Here is a 25378-nt window from a genome sequence, read left to right on the forward strand (position 1 = left end):
TGAGGCACTTGTCCCATCGTTTCACAAGCCCCTGAAAACCAGCAGCATAAAATTCTTTGGGCTGCTGTCGGAACCAGGCGGTGACTTCTCTTTCTACAGCTTCATCGTCGGGAAAAGGTTCAGCCGAAAGATGATGTTTTAAGAGGGCCGAACAAATGGAAGTCGCTTGGAGCAAGGTCGGGGCTATACGGAGGATGCTCGAGGACTTACCACTTGAAATTTCGCAGCGTCACATTTTTCTTGTTTGCAGTATGGGGACGCGAGTTGTCATGCAAGAGCAACGCGCCTTTGGTGAGGAGTCATGGTCGCTTCCTTCGAATGTCCTTACGAAATTTCCTGAGGATGTTACAGTAGGAGTCGGCCCATACGGTTTGTCCTTGAGGCTCGAATGCTGCGAGCAGTATGCCTTCGTGATCCCAATCACCGCCTGGTTCCGATAGTAGCCCAAAGAATTTTATGCTGCTGGTTTTCAGGGGCTTGTGAAACGATGGGACAAGTGCCTCAATGTATAGGGAGATTATGTTGAGAAAGAAAAGCATTTTTCAAATCAGTATTCTTACGTATTTGTTTAAGTTCTATATCTATTTGTAACATACTTATTGACTTATCTACCTACATACATATATATGCACACATACATGAATATACAAGATGTAACTGTAAGATGTGAACAAAATTTGGGCCCGAGTTCCACATACCAAGAAAAAATTTGTCCACATCAACATGCGTCCGGAAACATTTAATCTGTGAGTTATAGCTGAAAGAATATATTCATAAGACGTGCTCAAAATGTCCCCCATGATATTCAGTGTACGCGTCGGCACGTCTCATCATGGACCGCCGCATTCGTTCAAGGATGCCGGAGTAGCTGCTAGTAGTCTGACAGGCATCCACTGTGCGTTGGTGAAGTGCTTCTTCGTTGTCAACAGAGCTACATACACAAGGGTTTTTACGTGTCCCCACAGGTGAAATCCAAATGATTGAAATCTGGCGAGCGTGGAGGCCATGCAATGGGTTTTTCTAAACCTACCCATTGGTCATGAGAGACGTTATAGAGAACATCTCGTACAGCACGGCTGAAATGTGCCGGAGCCGCATCATGCAAGCACCACATTTGTGCTCTGCCTGCCAGATGTACGTGCATCTTCCAGTAGCTTTGGCAGATCGCGTAAGAGGAAATTTCGGTAGTGGTTGCCTGTAAGCAGATGTGGAAGAACATGGGGGACTGCCAAACAATCACCAACAGTCCCTGCCCACACATGAAGGCTGAACTGCTGCTGGTGTCTACACAGTATTCTTTCTGCTATTACTGAAAAATTAAATGTTTCCGGACACGTGTTTATATAGGAATTTTTTCCTGTTTTGGTGTGTGGAACTCGTGCCCAAAATCTTTCCGTAATTCACATTTTTATTAGCGGCATGTAAGTAAACTTGGAAGATTTCTGAGTGCTTTATGAAGGTTGTTATTCATTCAATTAACGAAGAATCGTATGTCATATACAACTGCTGTCTTACTGCTGCAGGTCACTGTTTCTCCGGTTTTCCATTTCGCCCAAAGTAGGGAATTGTCCAATGTGACCATCCATGAGCTGAACCTTCCAGGATGTCCTCAAAATTCTGGTTGCCTGTAATGGTAATAAGGTCTTCTGTCCTATTAACGTTTGTATGCGAGGGATTTAAGAGTGTGTCTCGAATGATTTGTAGTTGATGTCAGTGATTATAAATAAGTAAGCGCCCCCTTGACCAATTTCTACTAAGTTTTGGTTATATATTACGACTGCCGTAGTGAATGGAGTATCTTGCAAGCAGGGACAGGAAATGCAGATATTTTTAACGACATTTCTGTATGTTCGTGTAAGGTTTTAATTGATGTTATACCCTTGGAAATTTTGTTATTGTTCAGAGGATTTCATTTTGATAAGTATGTAATTTATTTATAAATTTTCAGACAGACAGACAGACAGCTAGACAGAAGGACGGACGGATGGATGGATAGCGAAATATTTGCTGTTATTGTGAGAATCATGTGAAATACATAAAAATACCTTCTATGGAAAAAAAACGCAGTTCTTAATGTTAAAACAGGCGGTGCATACAATGACCGCTGCTATTTAAAGGGTTAACCAACCGAACAGAGCAGACTGACAAAACTGTGATTCTAGCCAGTCTGTCTGGCTTTGTATCCACACAATGTAATACAGCACGCTTTGCACAGCGATTTTCTCATTTAACATTGAGGTATATGGAGAAAATAAGCTCTGCATTCTCAGCCTTGAAATACTGTTGCGTGTTTCAGGGATAACTCAAATGTACTTTCCGTGCATCCACACCTGACAATGGGAAAGACACGCAGTTTGATCAACATGGCTGGCTGTCAGGGGTGACCATGGTTTAGAGAGTGTCTCTGACACCGTTATACACGTAAGAGAACCGTAAACTTCACCACCACTAGTAAAAAAGCCCGTCTTTGCACACGATCGTGACTCAGTTACATCTACCTCCCATTCTCATAGGCCATCTTCCTATGATTCTTCATAATGTTATACTTCCATCGTCTTCTTGGTCATCCAACTGGACGGTTTCAAGAGTTTCATTCTTTCTCTGCATTATCAAAGTCATGTGTTTTGTATGGAAGTATATGCAGAGATCAGTACCCTGTTTAATATTCACTTAGGAGCACGGCACTTCAATAGAGAACTGGTTAAGTTAATGATACGCCAAATATTTGCTTCGGAAGGGAACCAACAGCACTTAATGCCAGAACTTGGTCGACACAACTTACTGTTGCATAAATACCTAGCTACAACTCGGAGCTACAGCCATGGGTGAGCCTTGGCCTCCTCTACAACCAGTCTCCACAACCAACGCGCGCTGCCATGGGAATGGACCAGCGCATGATGACCCGATGCTGGTTGTTACGTTTCTGAACAAAATTCTTTTTACAAGATCAGGTTGTTAGCCTCATGCCCAACCCCAAGCCTGGAGGACCAGGGTATCTCTCTTAGTCTTGACTCTACCGTTTGACCTTTCCGGCATGGGTGACCTTACTGGTAGTTAAACTACCGCCAGCATAGCTCTCCAGGTCGCAGAGTCACGCAAGCCCCACCACCACGACAAGGTGGAGACACCTTTGGGAGCACTTACTGTTGCATAGTTAACAGAAAGAAGGTGTGACACTGTTTTATGCATTTAAAGAAAAGCGCAGACTCTATTACATACTAGTAAGGAGAATGGCGCACGTCTGTGTCACGTCACCATGAATTGGGATATCATTATATAAATAAAGTAAAAGATCCTTCAAAGATGGAGTAAAGTTCAAATATTTGGGAACGGTAGTAACGTACAAAGACTGCATTCAGGGAGAAGTACAAACGAGAATAATATAGTGGAATTATTATTACCTTTCAGTTCAGAATTTTCTGCTTTCCCTTCTCCCGTCTAAAATATTAAGTTTAATTAAATTACATTTACATGGGTATGACACTGGTCTGTCACTCTAACGGTGGAGCATAGATTGAGCATATTCTGAAGAAGTGTGCTGAAGAGGACCTATGAGAGAGGAAATTATGAGGAAAATTTAAAATACATAATGTGAAGCTTCGTATTTTTTTCTTTTTGCCAGGTATCATTAGGGTGATAAAATAAAGCAGGGTGAGATAGATGGGACGTGTAGTGCGCATGGGCAATTAAAAAAATATTCACACAGAATATTAGTCTGAAAACGTGACTGGAAACCGACTATGGGACTTAGGCGTTAATGGGAGAATAATATTAACATGGATATGAAAGAAACAGGGTGTGAGGGTGTGGATTGCATTCATGTGGCTCAGGATAGGGATCAGTGGCGGGCTTTTGAGAACATGTGAATGAACGTGAAAAATGCCGTCTTCAGGGATATGGCGCCGTGTAGATTTTGTGTGAGCCGACGTTTCAGAGGAACGTATCGCAGACTGCAGCCACCTGTTCACGCTAGTTCCTCGCTCGCTCTTTACCCCGAAGATGGAGACGGTACATTCCTCTGAAAGGTCGGTTCACACAAGATCTACACGGCTCCACACCCCAGAAGACGGCATTGTTCATATTCACCACTGTGAAAACTTCAAATCCTACTTGTTAATGAACCTTCGGGGTTTTATAAAATAAGGAAAGGGCCCACCATAGCTCAAGCGGTTAGTCGCTAGCTTCCCACCACGGCTGCCCGGGTTCGATCCCGGCTCTGGTAAAGTGGGATTTGTGGTGGACAAAGTGGCGCTGGGGCGGGTTTTCTCCGAGTACTTTTGTTTCCTCTGCTAATCTTCATTCCACCAAATTCTCCATCATAATAATCACCCGGGGCAGGTACAATAGGCCAATCAGTGGCCGCTGTGCCTAGTGGACCCAGTTGGACTCCACCCCACACTAAGCGAATTTTATAAAATAAGGAAAATCTCTCAACTATTTGATCGCCTGCTGATCATAGTGGCCGCGCTGTCTAAGGCAAGAGCTGTCTTCGCTCGCTCGAACGCTGGGATCGTTGATTGGATTACCACTCAAGGCATGGATGTCTGTGTGTGTGTTTATTTTGTGTTTGTGTTGCCCTACATGCAGGTAGCGGCTTTGCGACGGACTGATCACTCGTGTAAGAAGTCCTACCGATTCAGAGGTTATGAAGTGTCAAATGAGATCAGACGCGCATGAAAACTGAGTAAATAAGAACTTCGAAGGAGGTGACCGTCGTGTATTTGAACGAAGGAGTAGAAAAATCATAACAAGTCCAGTCATATTTGTCAGTGATTTGGAGGTATTACAGCAACGAGCAGAGAATGCCTGTCAGCAGAGTAGTGTAAAATCAGGATTTTTCGGCAGAGTGCGCACATCTGTAAGACGAAGAGCTAAAAGTTGTGTTGAAATGCATGGGAAACACATGCAGCATCTGCTGTGGAGGTTATAAGAACATCACCCATATCTCTGCGGGCACTGGTTTCTAGACTTCTGTTGACTGGAACTTTTTTGGTCATTTGAGTGAGTGCTATACCACCTTAAAGCCCGTAAACATTTTCTAACCCCCTGTATAGAGGCCCATTGCCAGCTGTATGACTTCCCAACATTCTTAATGTACGCAGTCAGTCATGAAGGTTGTCATACCTGTAGACCTCTGAATCAGCTTCAGAAACTACATGCTGACTGATATGCGACCATGAATTGTACAACGCATCCTCGGCTTATCCCTTGTCTCTCAATCCAGCAAACATATGCACGGAGGTCGTTCAGGATGGATTCCCACAATGACAAGTCATTATTCAGACTTCCAGCGTTAAGCATCGGTTATTGCGTCTGACGTGTTTTATGCTAAGTTGGTGTGAGTGTTTACTCTCATATAAATGTGTACCTGAAGTGTGTGCTTCAACCAAGAATGTAATTTAGGCAGAAAATAAATGACATAATAATGTAAATATAGGTTTGTCATTCTCTTAGCCTTTAGATCCATCTTCTGAGCTGTGATTGCCATGTAATTTGCTTCAAATTTACTGTATATTATTCCTTCTTGCATGAACGTGTATAAGAATCCGTGAAGTTATTTCTCACTTTATTTTTTAGGGACTTTAAAAAAGCTTGTCATCACTATCACAGCCACGTTTCTGGAAACTCGAAGGCATCTTAAGAGTTTGCATACGAATTACAGCCCCCCTCCCCATTAACTAATTAAGCACTACCCCATGAAGGCGTATGGGAGAATGAATGTATAGATACACATTTTCTTGACCTCAGCACTAGTTGGAGTTGAGTGATCAGTTTTACGCCATAGCTCAAGCGGTTAGTCGCTGGCTTCCCACCGCGGCGGCCCGGGTTCGATCCCGGGTGTGGTCAAGTTGGATTTGTGGTAGATAAAGTGGCGCTGGGGCGGGTTTTTCTCCGAGTACTTCGGTTTCCCCTGCCAATCTTCATTCCACAAAATTCTCCATAATTATGATCACCCGGGGAAAACTGCAATAGGCCAATCAGTGGCCGCCGTGCCGAGTAAACCCAGTTGGATTCCACCCCCCACTAATTATTAAAATACAATATAAAAATAAATAAGAAGAAAGTGAGTTCAACGTTATCCAGAATCTGTTACTTCGAAGTTTAGGCTTCTGAACTTTGCAATTCTGACACTTGCCGTTTCCAAGTTTGCATGTACTTGTCAGCAGCAACAAGGCAACAGGCTTCTGGGGTATTTGGGATTGAAGTCGGGAGTGGTTAAGCACAGGGACACCTTTACTTATTTTAATGAATATGAATGATATCATATGTTGATGAATTACAATAACATCTTGTTGCCTATATTGTGACATGTAGCCCCGTCCTAGGCACCATTCCAATGTGTCGAACTATCGATTAATCGATATATGGAACTCTCAATATATTGAGCTATATAATTATCGAAGTATCGATATATCTTGCTGTAAGAGCAATGTTAAGAATTTTTCCTAATTTTCCTACTAAAACTATCGCTTGCATGTATACGTATCCAGTCTTATTAAGAGTTCTCGAGATACAGAATGTGAAAGACGATTGTACAGACGAATACTGTGAGTTATAATACGGGCGACTGGAAGAATGGGTGGTTGGATGAATGGGTGAAAGGTTGGAATGCATAGATGGGAGAGAGACAGATACGAGGGAATACGAATATACGTATAAAGCACTGATTGCTTGGATCGGTGTGTCATCTAAAATCCATGCCATAGGTTGCTGGTCCCTGGGCTGTGAGCTTTACTTGGAAGAAGGGAACTTTATGTGAATAAATGTAGTGGGTTTCACCATTTCACCAAAGAATGTGTTCCACAAGAAGAGGGCAGACTGTAGTGTCTGGCTGTCATACATTTTATATTCAGAGGCTGCTCCGAAAGATATTCTTGTGCTGGGTCGAAAATTAATCAAAATTTGGATATAGCACCATAATTATAGAGGACTTAATCAGTCTTGAAGAAAGCAGTCTTCTGGGATGTGGCACCGTGTAGATGTGGTGTTAACCGACGTTTCGGAGGAACGTATCGCCTCCATCTTCAGGGTAGAAGGAAAAATAAAAAATCCGCAAGCGAAGAGACCGTGAGAACCGGTACAAGCAGACAATCAGTCTTCATCAACATTTCTCTTTACGTTATCTTTGCACGCGAATCCCTAAAACGAGAGCAGTACTTACATACATACTCTATCTTATGAAAAAGAACTGATGAATTACTTATCAAGTGGCTCCAAATATTTATATAGATAGAATTTTTAATCGTGTTATGAACCGATGTCTCCGTCAGTGCCAATCAATTGCTATACCTCGTACAAGTTACCGTTCAACACCTCATAACCTACGCAGCTGAAAAGGCGTCAGTAAATTACAAATAATCAGTGCGTGAAGACACGAGTCTCAAATATCACGTGTTTACTGCAGTGACACAGCAGAATAACGCTTACACATTCTCCATTCTTCGGCTTTTGCAACAACCTTGAGAGCCAGATGGATATGCGAGTACGTCCTTGCCTACACGTTCAATTTATTTGCAAACAAAAAAAGAAGTGAAGTCTACCCATTAAATGAAACTACCGTGTTACAAACGCTCACTGTAATGTACAAATCATGTCGGTGAGTATGGAACAGAATATCGGGTTTCGACTGGAAGGAGGCAAAGAATTTCCCACTGTTCGTCTAGATGAGATGCAAGTTCAGAAATGTTTTCGTAATAGCAGTATTGTTTAATTTTGTCAAAAACTTTGAGCCTTACGGAGAAAGTGCATATAACATAAAATGTTTCATTTCTGTTCGCAACATTTGTTCAAAGCTTATTACTCTCCAACAATTACGAGTATTTAGAAAGATACGCGCAGAAACGCAAATAGGTCTTTATATAAAGTCATCTTTGAACACGCCAGATCTAAATGATAAACGAACTGGACAAAGTTCCGTAAAATTATTCAGTAGCAGATGTCATTATGGTCCATTTAGGCGTTCTAGAGTTTTTCAATATATACGGGCGGACTGAGCGAACTTGTACGCACTCCACGGCGGTTGTGAACGCGCCAAGCAAGATATACGTATATTTGTGTCAAACCAATTATAAGAGAGTACCGAGTAGGTCGGTGTAGCGGTAAAACTTGGGATATATTCGTGAAGTCCCCGATTCGAATCCACACTGAGTTTCTGGTCACTGGTAATATGTTCTATTGGAATTAATATGAAATTATCCATTATTTCCAGCATCACATTCTTAGTTAATCTCCAGATAATTTTCATTTCATCGAGATGTAGTATCAAGGGGAATAAAACTGAGCAACGAAGGCAGAAGTCTGACACTTCTTCTTCTTCTTCTTCTTCTTCGATGTTTTAGTTCAGTTCATAGTAAAATCAGAACCAGCATTATTTATTTCCAGTATCCACTCACAGTGTCTCAGTTCTTTAAATACACAAACAACATATTCTGTTGGGGCTCTAGCCACCCATATCGTCTCCTCCTTTGCCAGCTACTCACATGCTATTTATCTCATGTTTATTCATTACATAACCTGCTTCTCTTTACTATATTGATGATAATTACTATTAGTTCATTGATTCCCAAACTGTGTCTCATAATTCAGAATTACAACTAACAAAGACTGTGGTACCCAAAGTTAAAGACTTAACATCATTAACAACAAAGCCTAACATTTGACACACTCTGAGCCACTCCCATCCATCTTTCATCCTCAAGATCCATCTTAATGTAATCCTCATATCTCTTTCTTGGTGTACCAAATACTTGTTTTCAAAGAGGTTTTCTCACTAAAATTATATACACACCTCGGTAATATTGTGTCATGGAGAAGCCAACAAGTTGAAGGATGCCTGAATCAGGTCAGTTAATGAGTGGTCACTCACTACTGGTATAGTGGTACTATTCCAGTCACAGAGTACAAAAATTATAATGAATGAGGATCAGGACGTACTTTACTGTCTGTGTTATTTTGGAGAGTTGCTAAAGTTTCCCTCTAGGGAAAAAGCAGCTCAGAAGAACTGTGCAAATGTTAAAACCCCCATTTGGAACCATGAACCTTAAGAAAATGGATGACAAAATAATTAGGCTGATGACAGCCATCATTGCTCATCTGTGTTTAATCCTTGGTGATTGTGTCTTGAACTGATGGAGCCAGATTAAGATTCCTAAATTATTCAACTGTAACAGATTGAGAGAATTAAATAACACTTTCCTGCAATAAGAACTCTATAGGTGAATTTTCTGAACTGGGAGAAAATGTGAGTAAAATAATCAGAGTAGGTAATTTGAATATCGTTCCAAGGAAGTAGCAATAGCAATAAAAAGGGAACATGTGGATGAGGAATTGAATATGAATCTCCATTAATATGTACTGTAAGTGCCCTGTTCCAGTCTAATCTCAGGGTCACAGCAACCCAGACTCTTTTTGTACCCTACCAACATAAGATGCTAGGTGAGCAGAGGTGGATAATCAGCAGGCCTCAGTTCTCTTATATTATACTCAGCTTAGCCAGGTGTGACGGAGTAAACGGTAATTTTGCAAGGCGATAACAGCCTTGAGAATAGCAGATAGCATGAAAGATGCTCTGTATGCTCCTGATGTCTGCAGTCTTTATGTTAGGTTTGCATAAAGGGCTGAGCCATTAAAATCCCTTATCTCTCCCACCTTAGCCACATGTGTATCACAGTATCTTAGATATCACTGTCCTAGTAATACTAAATCCAGATATTGTTTCTCTTTGAAGTAACGTAACAATTTATCATTAATGACTACTAGGAAATGTATGCATGGATTACCATCATTGTTACCAACAGTTACTACCTTACAGAACCTCAGCTATGGATTCATTTAGTGCAAGCTTATGTTTCACTAAAGACTAGAATAACAACTCCTCTGTTTTGTGCAACAAAATAAAAATCTCAAAAATTCAGCAGATCTGCATTAGTAATACACTTTCATAAAACAAGGGAACTAAATTATACAGTAGGAAAGACAAACTGCAGCTGCAGGATGTAGGAACAGGCAGTTAAGTCATATCCTGTGCATTTCCTGATGATGTTACATAATACAACAAAGTCTTACCAAACAGGTTGGTCTAGTAGTAATACTTTAGAATAGTACTTGGGAATTGCTCAGTTCAAATCTTAATTGCAACATTGGCTATCCTGAGTGAGTTTTTTCATGATATTTCACAGTACCTCCAGACAAATTCCAGGATAGCACTTCCTTTAGGCCATGACCACTTCCTTCAAAATACTTTCAATTTTTTGTTCATCTACCATTCATCACTATACAGTCTTAAACTAAAAGTGTCATTAAATACAACACAAAAATCATACTCTATCTTTTATCTTGCTACATACGAGTACAGTACAAAAATCTGTTTTCCATTTCCTGCCCTTTATTGCCGCAATTTGTTCTGTAATGGGGATTGTGGCACTAATATAGCATGCATGAGGGAGATGAGAAACAGATACAAAAATGTAGTTGCAAAATTTGAAGGGAAGAGGCAGCTCAGAAGATCCAAGCATAGAACAATATTTAAATAGGTTTGAGAAAAACTGAATGTGAGTGTAGCTTGTGAAGAGACTCTGTTCCGTAAAGGTACATAATCCTGAAACTGTGTACATGTGCATCAAAAGAATTTTAATTAAAATTCTTCACTGAAATGTATGCCACCAGGAAAACCCAAGATAAATAGAGAAATACAATAGTGACTTATAGTTTCAAAAGATGAGAATAAAATACCCCCCAAAATTACATATAAACAAGCTTACTAAACATATTTCAAGCTCAAAATGGTTTTAGAAAAAGTGCTCACAAATCGAATAGATATTTTGCCTCAAAATAGTGATTTAAAAAGATAAGAACACAATCACAAACACTTATTATTCTTGGATTATTGAAAGCATTAGAGCATACTTCAGATCCATATTATTTTACATGCTGAGAGACAAAAGTATCCAAAATAGATTACTACGAGCCATAATAATTATGCATGTATATAGAAATAGTAAATAAGAATTAAATTTTCTTCAAAATTATCTATTCATACACATTAAAAACAAGAATGTCCACTATCGCCACTTTTATTTAACATATGCTTGAATTAACTGCTACACAGATGGGAAGTAGATTAAATAAGAGAATATTAATATTAATAAATAATGTTCACACACATTCCTCTTCCCAGACAATCCAATAATAATGTCAAATTTTCAAAATAAATTACACACTGAATAAATTAGTGGGCAAATATGGGAGGAAAACTTTGACACAAAAATCACAATTGCATTTTACAGCCAAGAATTCACAAGGAAAAGAACAGTGTTAAACAACAAAATTACACAAGTCAATACATCCAAGTTCCTCAGATACTTGCCATTGTGCAGAGGAGAAAAATATACAGGAGTTAAAGTTAACAGTTCTTTGCTAGTTACAGGCTTCATGAACATAACCTGTAAGCCATCAGAAGTCCAAAAACATGCCGAAATAAAATGCTATAGTACCCTAGTTTTACAGACACTTTTATGTGGAAGTTGAACAACACAAGCAAAGGACAAAACTAAAATTACAACTGCCAAAATGAAATTTATGAGATGAGTATCTGCTTGAGGCACTATGCTACAAGCTGGAAGGTTTGATTCCATATGAGGTCATTGGATTTTCAATTGACCTAATCTTTCCAGCCACACTATAGCCCTGAGGTCGACTCAGCCTCTAACAGAAATGAGTACCAGGAATCATCCTGAGGGTAAAGGGCAGCCAGCACTTACAGCTGACAACCTCACCATTATCTGTGAGCCAACTGTCCAGAAAATTGGGAAGCCTCAACATCTCACAACCCTGTGGGCCTCCATAACCTGTCACAGGGATAGCTTTACCTTTTTACCTTATGGTAAAATACAATGTGATGCCAGCTGCTTCTTGCTAATTTTTTTCTTGGTTTACTCTTTGGCCCCGAAGATGGAGGCAGTACATTCCTTCTATGAGCTTCTGTAGCTACAAAATGTTACATTTCAGAAGACAGTATTTTCCATAGTCACCCTGAGAGAACCTCAAACCCATTACCCTCTTGATTAAATGGAAAATTACATGGCTTAGATGGGCATTTAAATGGTCAAATGCTTAAGATTCACTAAGTCATTTAGTCAGACTTGAACAGACACTACTTGTGTCTTACATTGTGCCCATTACTGATATCATGGGAGCAAGTTACTTGAAAACTGAAACATCTACAGGACATGCTAATCCTACTACATGTTCACTTTTTGCACTAAAGAATACATAAAACTTCTGTGCTTTGAAATATAACAATGACCAGATACAAGTATCTACATGCAATCTTCACAGGTAGCACAAAGTGTATTCTTTATGTTTACCAGATCCAGCATAAACATAAAATAAATTGAAGTTACCCCAGTGTAACCTGCCACCATATTCAGATTTGTTGGAGAAATATAAAAATATATCCAATATGACTAATATTTTTAACCTTTTCAGCACAGCTATAATTAGCTGTACATAAATACTGTTATTGTGTCACCAGTGTGCATGTAAATGTGACACAATTAGCTGGTTATTGCATTGTAGATACACTAGGCTTTCAAGTCTTGCTAATAAAGCATCATGGTTATGAGGGCCAGGTAGAGGTGAGGGAATTAACAACTTCATTTCCATCTTTCTTTCTTAATATCAAATTATTATTTATTTCATATGTTATATACATCATTTGGCAACCAACAGATACAGCAGGAATCAGTTCAAGCACACAGAGGATTGTATGCAGATGATACTAGTATACTGTGTTCTAATTCTAATTCCACAGAACTTGTAACTACCTTGAAAGCGATTCTTCTAAAAATAAATGAGTGGTTTTCACACAATTCACTAACGCTAAATTTACCCGGCCCGTCGTGTGGAGGCCCGTGGGCTGAAAGGAATGAATCGCAGGGGCCATAGGGCAAGTACCACCCTCATGGTGAGTGGGAAACAGGCCAGCAAATGTGAAGGATTAATATGGTGTTACAAGAGTGATAAAATTATTCTGAAAGAAAACATCACTACTCTCACTCCTCCAATCCCTGTATGGACGTCTGCTAGCAAATGGATTCTTTGAACATTTTAAATAGACTGTCAGAGTATCTTTTTTACAACCCAAAATTCTTGCAACATCCTTATTAGCTTCATCACTAGTGTATGAAGTTAATATTAATGGTACATGATCAAATTTCACCAAAAATGGTAAAGATTGTAACCATGTATCACTATTAGTTCCTTCATATTCATGCAGGCCACAGTTATAAGCAACAATAATATCTGGAAACAAGAATGTCTCAGAAGAGGCATACTGATGATAAAGTTTGCCAGTCTGAAAATGAGTTCTTAATTGTCGTCCTTTTCGCTGGCAATCCACACACAATACACAAATTGTTTCCAATCCTTGTTCGATTTCAGGTCCTATGAATACGATGTCAAGAAATGACAACTGCGGCAAGCAATGCAAAATTATTTCCCATTTGTGAAGGAATGTGCACTCAAATGCACCAGCTCCCACCACATGTGCCATAAATTTTTTCTTGAATGAAGTTCTGAGTTTTTCTAGTGCATAAAGCAAGGTTAATGGGCAAGTCAGAAGCTCTGAAAATAGGGCAACTTCAATACTTCGATTCCACTCTGTGGTATCCTTAGCACATGTCACAGTAATAGATATAAATGAGTCGATGTCACATGGAAGGGGCTCATATTTCTCTCGCACTGGAACATTTAAAAATGGATATGGGTCTTTCACTTGGAGAAAGTGTCTGTCTATACACAAGCACAATTTTAACCACCTACATGATATACTATGTCTTAAGGAGTCCTGCTGTTTATGTGCTACAGAACAGTAGGAAACACAAAGGCAATCATTGCAGTCTTGCAGCTCTACTTGCTCAGCTTTGTAACATACTTTGCAAATTCGAGGAAACATAAACATTTGCTGTTCTCCTTCTGACAGTCTACGGCCCAGACTAAGTTGTGTCAACAACATTAAGTTTGACCGCAATTTGCACCAGTCTTCAGTTGAAGGATTTTTACATGCTTCCTGGTACAGATTCTCTAAACCTCGGCTGTTAACTACTGCCTGTATACATTTGCACAATCTTTTGTGCAAGGGCCAGTGTACTTTTTGATGCTGTGGACCACAATACAAAACCATTCTGCAACCCCCACATCTTTTTAATTTCTCTCCTTTACAATCATCTTTACATTTACAAACGTGGCACACAGTGCCATAGAAATACGTATCGTATAGCAGGGCCATATCACGATTAAATTTACTTTACGAAGGCCAATTCAACCTTAGGTACATTCCAACACCACCCACTCCTTCGAAAAACATCCCCTCTCTTTTTATGTGACTTCCGGTAGCTGTCGATTATGCAGACTAGAATCCCCCATAGTGGGAAGTATTCTCTGCAAAATTATTCTGCCTTCCAACGCCAAATTGCTAAACAGTGCAAGATTTAATAATACTTTACCGTCTACATTTACATTTTTCGTTCGAAATGTGTTATGAAATAGTGTACAGTCAGAATTTACTTTAAAAGTGGAATATTGACACAGGGGAAAACAGAAAACTCAATTGGCTACCCTGAATTAGAGTGTGTCGGAAACGTCACGGCGGTTATGTTGCCCGGCAATAGCATTCAGTTGCATACCACTGTTGGGAAAGTAGTGTGTGTGGGGAATGTTTGTGAACAGAAGCTTTATTAAGTATTTGTAGTAATTATTTATGCATTCTGAATTCTCCATAATTGCTCTAGTAGAATTACCATTTCTATCATTTGTCCGTGATTAGAGATTTTGTGGATTTAACAGGTAACAATGCCATACGCAAATCAACCCTCCGTGCATATAACAGACCTCACCGAAGAAAATGTTAAGTTTCAAATTGAAGATACTGAATTGAGGTAATTGTTGTCGTATTTCATTGATTGTGGGTTGTAAAATTTTAGGTGTGGCGCCGTCCACTCAAGAAAAGCACTGAATTTGCCCTAACGCAGTGTACATTGTGATGGGTTTTGAGGTTATAATAAATGCATTTGCAGTCAGGGTCTAAAGTCTGTTTTCAGTGTTGCGAACAGCATGAGAAGAGTATTCATCGCAGAAACACCCACAATGGCAATTGACTGGGTGCAGCTTGAGGCAAACTCCACAGTTTTAAGTGATGAATTTCTGGCACACCGAATTGGTCTCATACCCTTAACCTCGGATGAAGTTGTGGACAGAATCCAGTATACAAGGGTATGGCATTGATACAGACACACACTTAAAGGTTTACCCACCTCAGATTACGTTTAGAGTACTTTATTCTCATTATGTCAGTATCTGTATTTTATTGAAAACTATAGTGTTTGTGTTTCCACAAATGTCACTGCTTACTTTATGTTCTTAAATTTTGTAATGTAGCTATTCCACACAAAATTAATACAGCCATAATCGTGAACCCGACTAAATTTTATAAATCTATCTTTGTCTTTGTCCTATATCATGTAACAATGATCTATAGAGAGGAAATAAATAAATAAATATAAATATATTTCCCATAATCAGGTGTCTGTGGTACACAGTTCTATATGAACCTAGCTCTCTCTAAAAAAACTTTTGTTTGATTATATACTGTTGTGGCTTGTTCATGGCGTCCGCTTTGTAATAGTATTATGTTTATATACTTGTCCCACAGCTCGCTCCCTAGGGTCTCTGGGTTGCATATGTTTACCCACCTGTCTTTCTATATCCATGCCATATGTATGTAGCAATTGCACAACCTTATCCTCTCAAATTTCTCTGATACTTGGTGGGTTTGTAGAATGTGGAGACAAGTTTCCTTGCAAAATTTTGACTCCCAGTGTCGTAGAATAAAATGTTTACATGACAGATTACTTAAAATGTGTATAATTTTGGTTATATATAAGCCATGTGGTTCATTTTGTACTTTCATGAAAGCAAATGGAGTGTTCTTTGCACCATTTTGTTACAATTGTAATCGTTTTATTTTGAAGGTCGTTAATTTAACCCATGACCTCAACATTTATAAAAAGTAATTTTGGTTTTTGTAAAGATTATTCATGTAACTTATATCAGATGTTCGTAGTGGTCAGTGATGGGATTGGTAGTAATAAAAAAATGAACATTTTATGCCTTATCGTTCTCAGTCCTATTCATCAGTACATAATTTCAGTATATTGTAATAGTATACTAAGAATGATGCACTGGAATTTCAGTTTTGGGTTCTTTATTTCAGGATTGTACTTGTGCAGACTTTTGTCCAGACTGTAGTGTTGAATTTACATTGGATGTTAAATGTAAAGATGACCAGACACGGCATGTAACAACAGCTGACTTAAAGTCAAGTGACCCCAGAGTTGTTCCTGTTACTTCAAGACACAGAGAGGATGAAGCTAGTGAATATGGAGAGACAGATGGTATGATTGTAGCCTTAGACTTCTTGTCCATGATTTATTTTAACCGTCTTACAGTGCGTACATTTATTCACCTTACTCTTCTCTCTTGCACTACATGTTTCAGCACAAAAGTGACATCTTCAGGTGCTTTTCGTTGTACCTCAAACTACTTCATTGCATGCCCTGTTGTCTTTATACTAAAATATATACTCGTCATATATTGATAAATTTTAAATATTAAAAATATTAAAACTGTTCAGGATTTGTCATCCTTATGTCGTATCTCAATACGCGAGTCACACCTATCTACCTCTATCGGAGCATTCTTCCTACTTTCGTGTGTGTATTGTGCTTTGTGTTGTGTCTTGCTCCTGTGACTGCGTGTGTTATACTGCTATATATATACTGTTATACTGAGCAGTATATCTGTACTACTTAAAATCACATTATGATAATTAACAGAAGTTACAGTCCAGATGTCTCAGTACTCTCCATGCACAATATGCACACGCTTGTGGGACCAACAACTTCTCTTCAGTTGGCTCTACAAACATCTCCACAACTTAAAAACTAAGAAAGAATTATCATAACTCATAAATAATTATTCTCAACATGCCTTGCAATCTTCATTTTCTTCTGTCTTTTCTTCTCCCTTTGGTCTGGCATCTTCCAACTGCTCTTCACTCTCCATTTGGTCTGAGATGTCCTTCTCCCCTTCCCCCTCTCCCAGGCCCTGTCCACCAGCTGCACTGTCTTTTTGAGATTCTTCCTCACTTGCAGCCAGTTCAGGAGGAATGCAAAAGCCCTAGCAAATGTTAAGATCCAAATTACTGTCAGTTTTAAAACTGAACTGAAACCTAAATGACTACAACATGACAAGAATATGAAACTGTGAAATCTGGTACTCCGGTACCTGCTGCATCCAGGAATGGTATCATAACCTATAAGACCATAACACACCCTCTCATTGCTTCAAAAACATTAAATCTGAAACATATTACCTTTTGAGCTAACTCAAGGAAGATAGCCAGCAGGACAGAGAGCAGTTTGCAGCTAACTCGATACAAAGCCACCTGCTGCGTCACAAAGAATTGGTAGAAAAGCACCAGCTGGTCCAGGCAGGGTAGGCAGAGCAGGAGCAACCTGACACATGAGCACTGCATTCAACATCGCTTCACAGTGCACATGCCTCATCTCAAGTACACAACAATTAAATGGCACTAACCTTTTGCAGACATTTCCTTCCTGGACACCCTCTGCATCCAGAATTGTTACAAGTTTCTGCATCAGCAGATGTAACCCTTCATTTATTTGGCTCATACGAAACATGGATAAAGAAGCAGACAAGGATTCAAACACTTTAAGCTGTCCACCTTCAATCTGATTTCCTTCATCAACATTATTCTCCACATCCTTAGTTTGTTTCATGCCTTCCTCACTTTTCTCGTTACACTTCTTATAAACGTCCTGTACAGCCACCAGCAAGTTCTTCAGCAACTTCTCTGTCTCTTCTCTGAAGTCCTTGACTGTGGCGTCCTGCTCAGTGCTTCTTGGCACTGTCCCACTTTCAGCAACTGATGCACCTGCCTGCAGTGAAGATGTGGACAAGGAGAACTCTGTTGATTCTTCAAGCATGTGCTGCTGCAGCCAAATAAGACTGCTTATCATGGGATTCATACNTTTAAGCATAAACGTTTTTGTAACACTTGCCACACAGTAACATTTGGAATACCAGTTTCCTGAGACGCACGTCATGTTGAATTTCGTGGTCTTCGAACGAAGCTCTCCCTAATGTGTTCCACTATAGCATCAGAAACACGTGGCAAACCGGGTGGCTTGGCATGGGGCATAGAACATCCGGTCTGAACAAAATTCTGGTGCCAGTAGTAAATTATAGTCCTACTGGGAGGTTCCTTGCGATACTGAGTGTGTAATTTCCTTTGAACTTGTGTAGCAGACTTTGTTTCTTCAAACCAAAACACAATGAGCACGCTCTGCACCTGTGAAAGTAGCTATCTTGATTTCAACTGCGGGAGCACTTGCGGTGGTGGTACTGGGTACTACAGTACCACGTGCATGAAACTCGGTGTGTTTTGCTACATTATGACAGTGCAAAGCGTTGTGTATGCCCTCTGTATAAATTTATATAAGCTTTCAAAGTTGTAAAGCTCTTTTTGAAACACCCTGTACAATTATGCCATAATCATCATCATCATCATCAAACAATAAAGGAATTGATAATAAATCCATTTGTAGCATTATTTGTTTAATTCTTTCTTCAACGGTCTTCCATGCTTGTGAAAAACTGTTTCAGATTCGCTGAAATTGTGTCTTGTAGTTATGTAACCCTTTGATGATTATGCTTATACCACGTATATTTATTTGTAAATGAAAATGGTTTAGGTGCTGTGTGTTCCTTTGGTTTAAGACTGCAGTGTGCAGCTATCTTTGATTGTTCAAAAGCAAATTTGTGGTTTATGCTCTTTGGATTCTCCAGTTCTGTCATGTCATTCTTACACTCTACAAAAAGTTACCTTAATGGATATGTCTTATTTTTCAAAAATCATTTACCATACATCAGCTCAGGATACTAAAGTAAGTGGTGCTAGTGTTGTTCTCACATCACAAGTACATAGCTCTTTGTTACTACTGATTGTAGAGAAATTAAAAACTGGCACCCAGTATCAACATTCATGTAAAGTTTTGTGAAAATTGGTTAACTTGTTCAGAAGTTGGAAGGGGGAATGCACAGACAGCGTAGTGTGTTGGAATGCACAGACAGCATAGTGTGGTGATTACATAAGCATACTTATTTTATTTATTTAACTGCCAAACCATGCCATAGAACTGTCTTCTAGAATAAATACTACAGCTGCTTCACCAACTGACTGACTGACTGACTTACTGACTGAATTGTGGGTTTGATGGTCACTGAGTGTTGTAGACTGGTTAGTTCATTCATGATGGACTGTTATTCAGCGAGTGAGTAGAAAAGGTTATTGAAAAATTTTGGAAAATTGATTGCGATTAATGAGGAGGTGTTTGACAAGTTCGTTCATGAGAAGACAAATGAGTTAATGGAGGTGGACAGATTAGAGGTGTTGAAAACTTGAGATAGCAGAGAGCATTGGTTAGAGAGTGATTAGTGAGTTGAATGAGTGACTACCAGACTTATATGAGAGACTGTGACACTTCAGAGGGTGAGGAAGACACAACTCACACTTCTAGTGCACGATGTTTGTCACTTACTTTGCCTGTAGGAGTAGAAGTAGTAGTTGTAGTGAATTCTCCATGAAGTTTGTAGTGGTCCCTCACGCTTAGTGAGTGTTGTGCTAAAGATAGCAGACATCACAGTGCCCGGATATCAGGCATTCTGGGCAGACAAACGTGCCTCCCTACAGTCTGAGTACCAGGTGCTGATAGGACAGTATCCTGATGCAGATACACAATATGGGCAATTATTTAAAGTTTTATGTGCCACTGAGGAAATGGCAGGCTACGTACCTGCTGCGGTCAGGGAGAGTGCCGAATGGATGGCAGTAGTCAGTGCTGCTGAAGAAAACAGAGCTAACTATTGTGAGGCTGTGTTCAGGAAGACATTTTTCAGTGCTCTGTATAGGACATATACTGTTGCACTGAATGAATTAAAGGCCGTCCTGAAGGCTAGCACCTCAGCAGGCACAACCACCACCCCAAAAGCCACTGAAAATCCAAACCAGGAGGGAGGCTTCCAAGAAGTCCAGATATGCAGGCATCAGTGAGACCGCCCCAACTTCATAGGAAGCAGTGTCTATTGTAGTGTCTGCTGCCAAAAGCATTCCCCCAAGGAGGTTGCTACCTGAAACTTTTTCACCCCCCTCAGGGCAGTGGCTATGGACACTACTACAACGCCATCAAGTGTAGCAGGAGCGGAATGAGAGGGGGGTTCCCCCCCTATGTTGGTACCATAAGTATTGCTTCTCTCCAGTGATGATTTCAATCGAGATACTTCCTTGGTGCAAGGTCTTATATGAAGGGGGACCCAAAAATAACCAGAACCGACCTGTTGCGCGCGCATGCTTTGTAGTTACGAGTTGTGCTGCTAGGTGGTGTTAGCTGGGGGTCTCCCGCGACTGTTAGTGAGCTGGCGTCAGTCTGAGTTAAGTGGTTTGTCTGTGGTGCTCTGTTGTGTGCGTTCCTGTTTCAACCCTTTGGCGATTAGTGAGATGGCCGACCAGAAGGAACAAAGNTGTTTTGGCATGCAAAGGGTTAAGAAAGAAAAGTAGACTAATAGGCTAATAATAACAAGATTGAAAAGAGTGTACTCCATAATGTTATACACAGAGCTCCCAATGGCATGCTTTGCAGTTCATTAATCTTACTTACAGCAATTAATTAATGACATTTCAACAAAACACAAAATGTATTACATGAAACAAGCAAAGTTTATATTTTGACAGCATACTAATACAAAGTATTGGTTTACAACAATCTGTAAAATGGTTTATGTGATATATAGAGAAGTCTATTTATGGCTTTATGTAAAGTAGGCTTTGTAGTTGATCATTATACTGTAGAGTGTAGACCTATCGCTAGGTAATGGCCTGTACATGCACGACAGAGGAACACATCATGTCTGCAGTGACGTCACACAACAGAAGAAGGGATGTTGCAAACCAGTGTTCTCTTTGGGTCCGCTCTGAGGCTATATGACAATGGATCGAGTTCAGTTCAGTTAGTGAGTGCAGTATAGTTGAGTGCAGTGGATTGAAGTGAGTTGGTGAGCAGTCAGTCAGAGGACTGCTGCAGTTCAGTCCTTGTGGGCTCTTGGTGTTAGAAGCCGATGGCTGAGGCATGGGGATAGTTCAAGAACCCAGAGTAAGGGAAACGTCCAGCATTGGAAGCTGTTACCAGGCAACGACTGGTGAAGACACAGCAGACTGAAAAGACATAGTGCATGCTGTAGTAAATTGTACAGTGTGTGAATTAGTGATAGCCCTATAGTTGCTTATAGTTACGATCTGTAAGTGGCCAGTAAATCCAGTTACCGATCCAAACACCATCTGTAGTCACTCTACGCATGACAATATAAAAAATCAAAATTGTCAAATAATGTAATTCAGAGACACCTCATGTCAAGTATCACCAAAATGTGAGTAATGGTTTATGACGCAGGCATACATGAAGAAGTTCGTTTATGACCTTATGTGAAATAGGCTTTGCCGTGGATTAGTATCACTGAAAATCAGAATTCCCTGACAGCTTGTCCTAAAAATGGCCAGTGCTGAGTTTAGACCCTGCTACTAAGTGACAGACATGATTTCCATCCAAGGTCCCCCTCTAAAATATGCCTAATAAATATGATATGAAAAGTTGATTGTTGTAAAACTAACTCATTCACTCACTCCATAGAGCAGGGACCTTGAGAAGCTGACAGCCATTTAGCTAATTAAAAAATTCTACACCTTTTACTGAACTTGAAGACTCATTACTCTATTATAAGACCTCACCATCGGACCATATCCTCATCCAGTTTAATTCATTCCGGATCTTTACACCATGTTTCTGTAAAATATGTTTAATATTATCCTCATATCATTGAGTTCTCCAGTAGTCTTCTTTCTACATATTTTCTGTTGAATCTTTTGTGCGAATATCATCCCTTTCCATAAGAGTTGGTCATCTTATCATCTTTGATTTGGTGGTAATAATATTTTGTAAAAAGTGGGAATTTAAATCCTCTTTACACAATTATTGCTGCAAATCCAATTGTTAAACAATACCAAGAGTAACCTACTCTATATTAGTCTACCCTAATATTGTATATATTCCAGTCATTCTTCTTTAAGTTTCTAAATTCAGGAGTTTCATTAACCATCTTACAACTCTGTTTTAAGCATAATATATTGTCGCGTATTGAGCGTATAACACGACAAATAACTTCACGCCGTATTTGATATAGCGAATTTTATTTCACATTCGCACTTACAATCACCCAAATTACAGATTCACAATTACTGCTATCTGCAGTATCACAAATACTACAGTGCAAATGCCAGAATACAACTGACTGGTTGCTGGCTAACTCGGAGGTAACTCAAGGACTAACTGTGAATAGCCTTCGCTGCTCCTTATGTAGCCTCGTTTGGACAATACAGAAAATGGCCACGTAATAGGCAACACTGTTGTCTGGTGCCGTCGTGCTAGTAATGCTGTGTACCGCTGTTACTACCGTCGTCTCTCGCAACCACTGTTTACCCGTGCTGCCCAGCAACCGCGGTACCCCTTGGTGACGTCACCGCTGTTGACTCACGTTGCATAGCTACCAGGATGCTGGGACTCGGCTAACTTTGGCTGGCGGGGGGGAGGGGCATCATCCATAGCTCAACATGTCACAATATTTTATGTATCTTTCCACTTTCTTTTTCTCCCATTTCAAGCATTGAGAACAGTAAATGATGTTAGAATCATGCTGAACTTTTGTGTTCTATAATTATTTTCAGAAATCCTGATAATTAAGCTGCGTAAAGGACAGGAATTAAAACTGAGAGCATATGCAAAGAAAGGTTTTGGTAAGGAGCATGCAAAGTGGAATCCAACTGCTGGTGTGTGTTTTGAATATGATCCTGATAATTCAATGAGACATACTCTCTTCCCAAAACCAGATGAATGGCCAAAAAGTGAATACACAGAATTAGAAGATGATTCACAACGTAAGTTTTGTATTTGTATAGGTCTGAAAAGTGAACATTTATTTTATATGGTTCTGTTACTTGTTCGTTTTTTGGTTTTTGTAATGATGCTAATAGTAGTAATTATGACCTGTTTTAAGTAGCCTGAAAGGAATAAAGAAAGGCACAAATTTGTCAGTCAAGATAGTTGCTGAGTTGTGAACCAGGAACTTTGAAAATAAGAAGCAGTTGTGCTGACCGCTATACTGTGATGTCACTGTTTTATGTTCTGATGAACATATCAAAATAGTTGTAGTCCTATGTTAATAGTATAATATAAAAATTTGTAATGGTTCAGTGATCAAGGGATGTAACTAGATCTGTGTTTGACTTAACTGAATAGAAATTTGATCTCGACTGTTGCAGTAACTTTTCAGTAGGTAACAACAAGAAGTTTCTGGGAAGAACTTACGGTGTCTGCTTTTCTTCACATGTTTTAGTCTGTATGGAGAGCCTAGCAAAAACTGCTATAAGTTAATGATTATACAATTTGTTGAACCATTTATTTGTACTTTTACCTTTGTTGTAGTTCCTATGTTAAAATAGGTTAAAAATTTTGTACCATTGCCATGTTTATAATTTTTAACATACGAGAAATATTTCATATATAAAGGCAGATTTATTGGTTACTGTAATCAAACTGAAAGGTAAATGCAGTCTTTTCACGCCCACAGTGTTATTGTTTTACATTGTACAAAGATAGATTTGTATATTTGTGAGAGATTTTTTTAGTCATATTGTATGCGGTAGAAAGTGGGTCATTAGTGTTGCTCTGACTGCATGTTTGCACACCTGTCAGGCTACTATTAGTGATAGTAGGAAATTAAAAAAATGTACAAATGTGTGGCAAACTGTAATGGCATGATATTCGTACTAATTATAAGTATACTAAAGAGGAAATTTACTTGCTGTGAAACCAAACTCAGTTATAACTTCAATATGAAAATAAGCTTGAAATTGCCCAGAATTTACACTTGCAAAGGAACATGTATTACCTGGAATTAGAGAATCAGGTATAGAAAGTTTATTATAAATACTGTAAAAAACATGTGCTCTTATTTTTCAACTGTAATCTGTAGTGGAGTGATTCTCATGCTGTGGGTTCAGTGAGGTATTCAAAAGAATTCCAAAGATTCTATTCTGAACACCTGTTTAAAAGCAGCCTACGTTTAAAATTATCACTGACCTGAAATCTGGTTCTTATTTATTTCGTTCTATACATTAAAAAGTATGGATATAGATATCATTGAAACTTTGAAGTTATATGGAGAAAAAAAAAAGATTATGAAGTGTTATTATTAGTTTGTAAATTCTGATAATCTGTTCATTGCTGAGAACATTTTAAGGAATCAGATCTGTTATACCACTTTTGACATAATCCATATAGACAAGCCCTGCCTTGTGTTACAGATGAGGCTCCGTACACTTGGGAAGCTAAGCCAAATAAATTCTTCTTCAATGTGGAGAGTTCTGGAGCTCTGCATCCTGAGAACATTGTGATGATGGGTGTAGCTGTACTGAAAAACAAGCTGTCTAACCTTCAGACTCAACTCAGCCATGAACTTCAGCATGATGCTCTTACAATTAGTTAATTAGTTTAGGGGAAAATTCTGGAAATGTAATTAAAGTTAATAAAACATATAGGTATGCCTTTATCACATAGAAATAACAACAAATGTTCCTTCTAAGCTGTAGACTCTCTATCAGTCATGGCACAGCTAAGCGCTGTTTCCCGTTGTATTTCCAGTATTAAATAATTATTCATATTGAATAGGAAACTTCATAATTGTTTGTATTTTCTGTAATTCATCTCCTACAGTTTGATAATAACAATTTCTTTGTATCAAGTTGTGTATAATGCAATGTGTACTTCATAAGAATGTAAATTATTTGGCGGAAAAGAAGAAGCAAGTTACCAGGAAAGGACCCATGAAGAGGTCTTCTTTATAATGCATTCTTTGTTTGTAATACATAATGGGGAGATTTCGCCTGTCTTTCCGCATTTCATCTGTGTTATGACTAAACATATACAGTAAAACTTGGTTATAGCAACATCGGTTTCTGCGACACCTTGTCTATTGTGTCAAATATTCAATGGTACGAACTAATTCCTCATAAAGCAACTGTTTTTATACCTTGCTTAGTACGACATGCACAAATGCATCAACCTCGTATGTAACGTCATTTTCATTCCTGAATTTCTCTGATATCGTGGGAAAGTTCGATGTGTCTGCCCAC

The 25378-nt window shown here is 39.2% G+C and overlaps 2 protein-coding genes across 4 annotated transcripts; one reads left to right on the plus strand and one right to left on the minus strand.

Annotated features, from left to right (window-relative positions):
* Window positions 1-7503: 7503 nt before the first annotated feature.
* Window positions 7504-25134, plus strand: LOC111864452 (DNA-directed RNA polymerase II subunit RPB3). Of its 3 annotated transcripts, none has more exons than XM_023851698.2 (6): window positions 14636-14739; window positions 14845-14936; window positions 15099-15270; window positions 16271-16451; window positions 22913-23122; window positions 24551-25134. In XM_023851698.2, exons 2-6 carry the CDS (start codon window positions 14851-14853, stop codon window positions 24730-24732), a joined length of 831 nt encoding a protein of 276 aa, XP_023707466.1. In that variant the 5' UTR covers window positions 14636-14739; window positions 14845-14850; the 3' UTR covers window positions 24733-25134. The 3 variants fall into 3 exon arrangements, with proteins under 3 accessions (XP_023707468.1, XP_023707466.1, XP_023707467.1); XM_023851699.2 differs by having other exon boundaries at window positions 14658-14735; XM_023851700.2 differs by lacking the exons at window positions 14636-14739; window positions 14845-14936 and adding an exon at window positions 7504-7597.
* LOC111864451 lies at window positions 12673-14345 on the minus strand. The gene has a single exon (XM_023851697.2). The coding sequence runs from the start codon at window positions 14285-14287 to the stop codon at window positions 12998-13000; it is 1290 nt and encodes a 429-aa protein (XP_023707465.1). The 5' UTR covers window positions 14288-14345; the 3' UTR covers window positions 12673-12997.
* Window positions 25135-25378: the final 244 nt, after the last annotated feature.

This window comes from Cryptotermes secundus, unplaced genomic scaffold, assembly GCF_002891405.2.
Source record: "Cryptotermes secundus unplaced genomic scaffold, Csec_1.0 scaffold621, whole genome shotgun sequence".
NCBI classification, from domain to species: Eukaryota; Metazoa; Arthropoda; class Insecta; order Blattodea; family Kalotermitidae; genus Cryptotermes; species Cryptotermes secundus.

Excerpts from the sequence above, each read along its gene's own strand:
- LOC111864451 (XM_023851697.2), bottom strand. The coding sequence starts at position 14,287 with ATGGCCCTGCTATACGATACGTATTTCTATGGCACTGTGTGCCACGTT.
- LOC111864452 (XM_023851698.2), top strand. The coding sequence starts at position 14,851 with ATGCCATACGCAAATCAACCCTCCGTGCATATAACAGACCTCACCGAA. Across the intron at positions 15,271-16,270 it reads ACAGAATCCAGTATACAAGG|GATTGTACTTGTGCAGACTT; the intron begins GTATGGCATTGA and ends TCTTTATTTCAG. Across the intron at positions 23,123-24,550 it reads ATTAGAAGATGATTCACAAC|ATGAGGCTCCGTACACTTGG; the intron begins GTAAGTTTTGTA and ends CTTGTGTTACAG.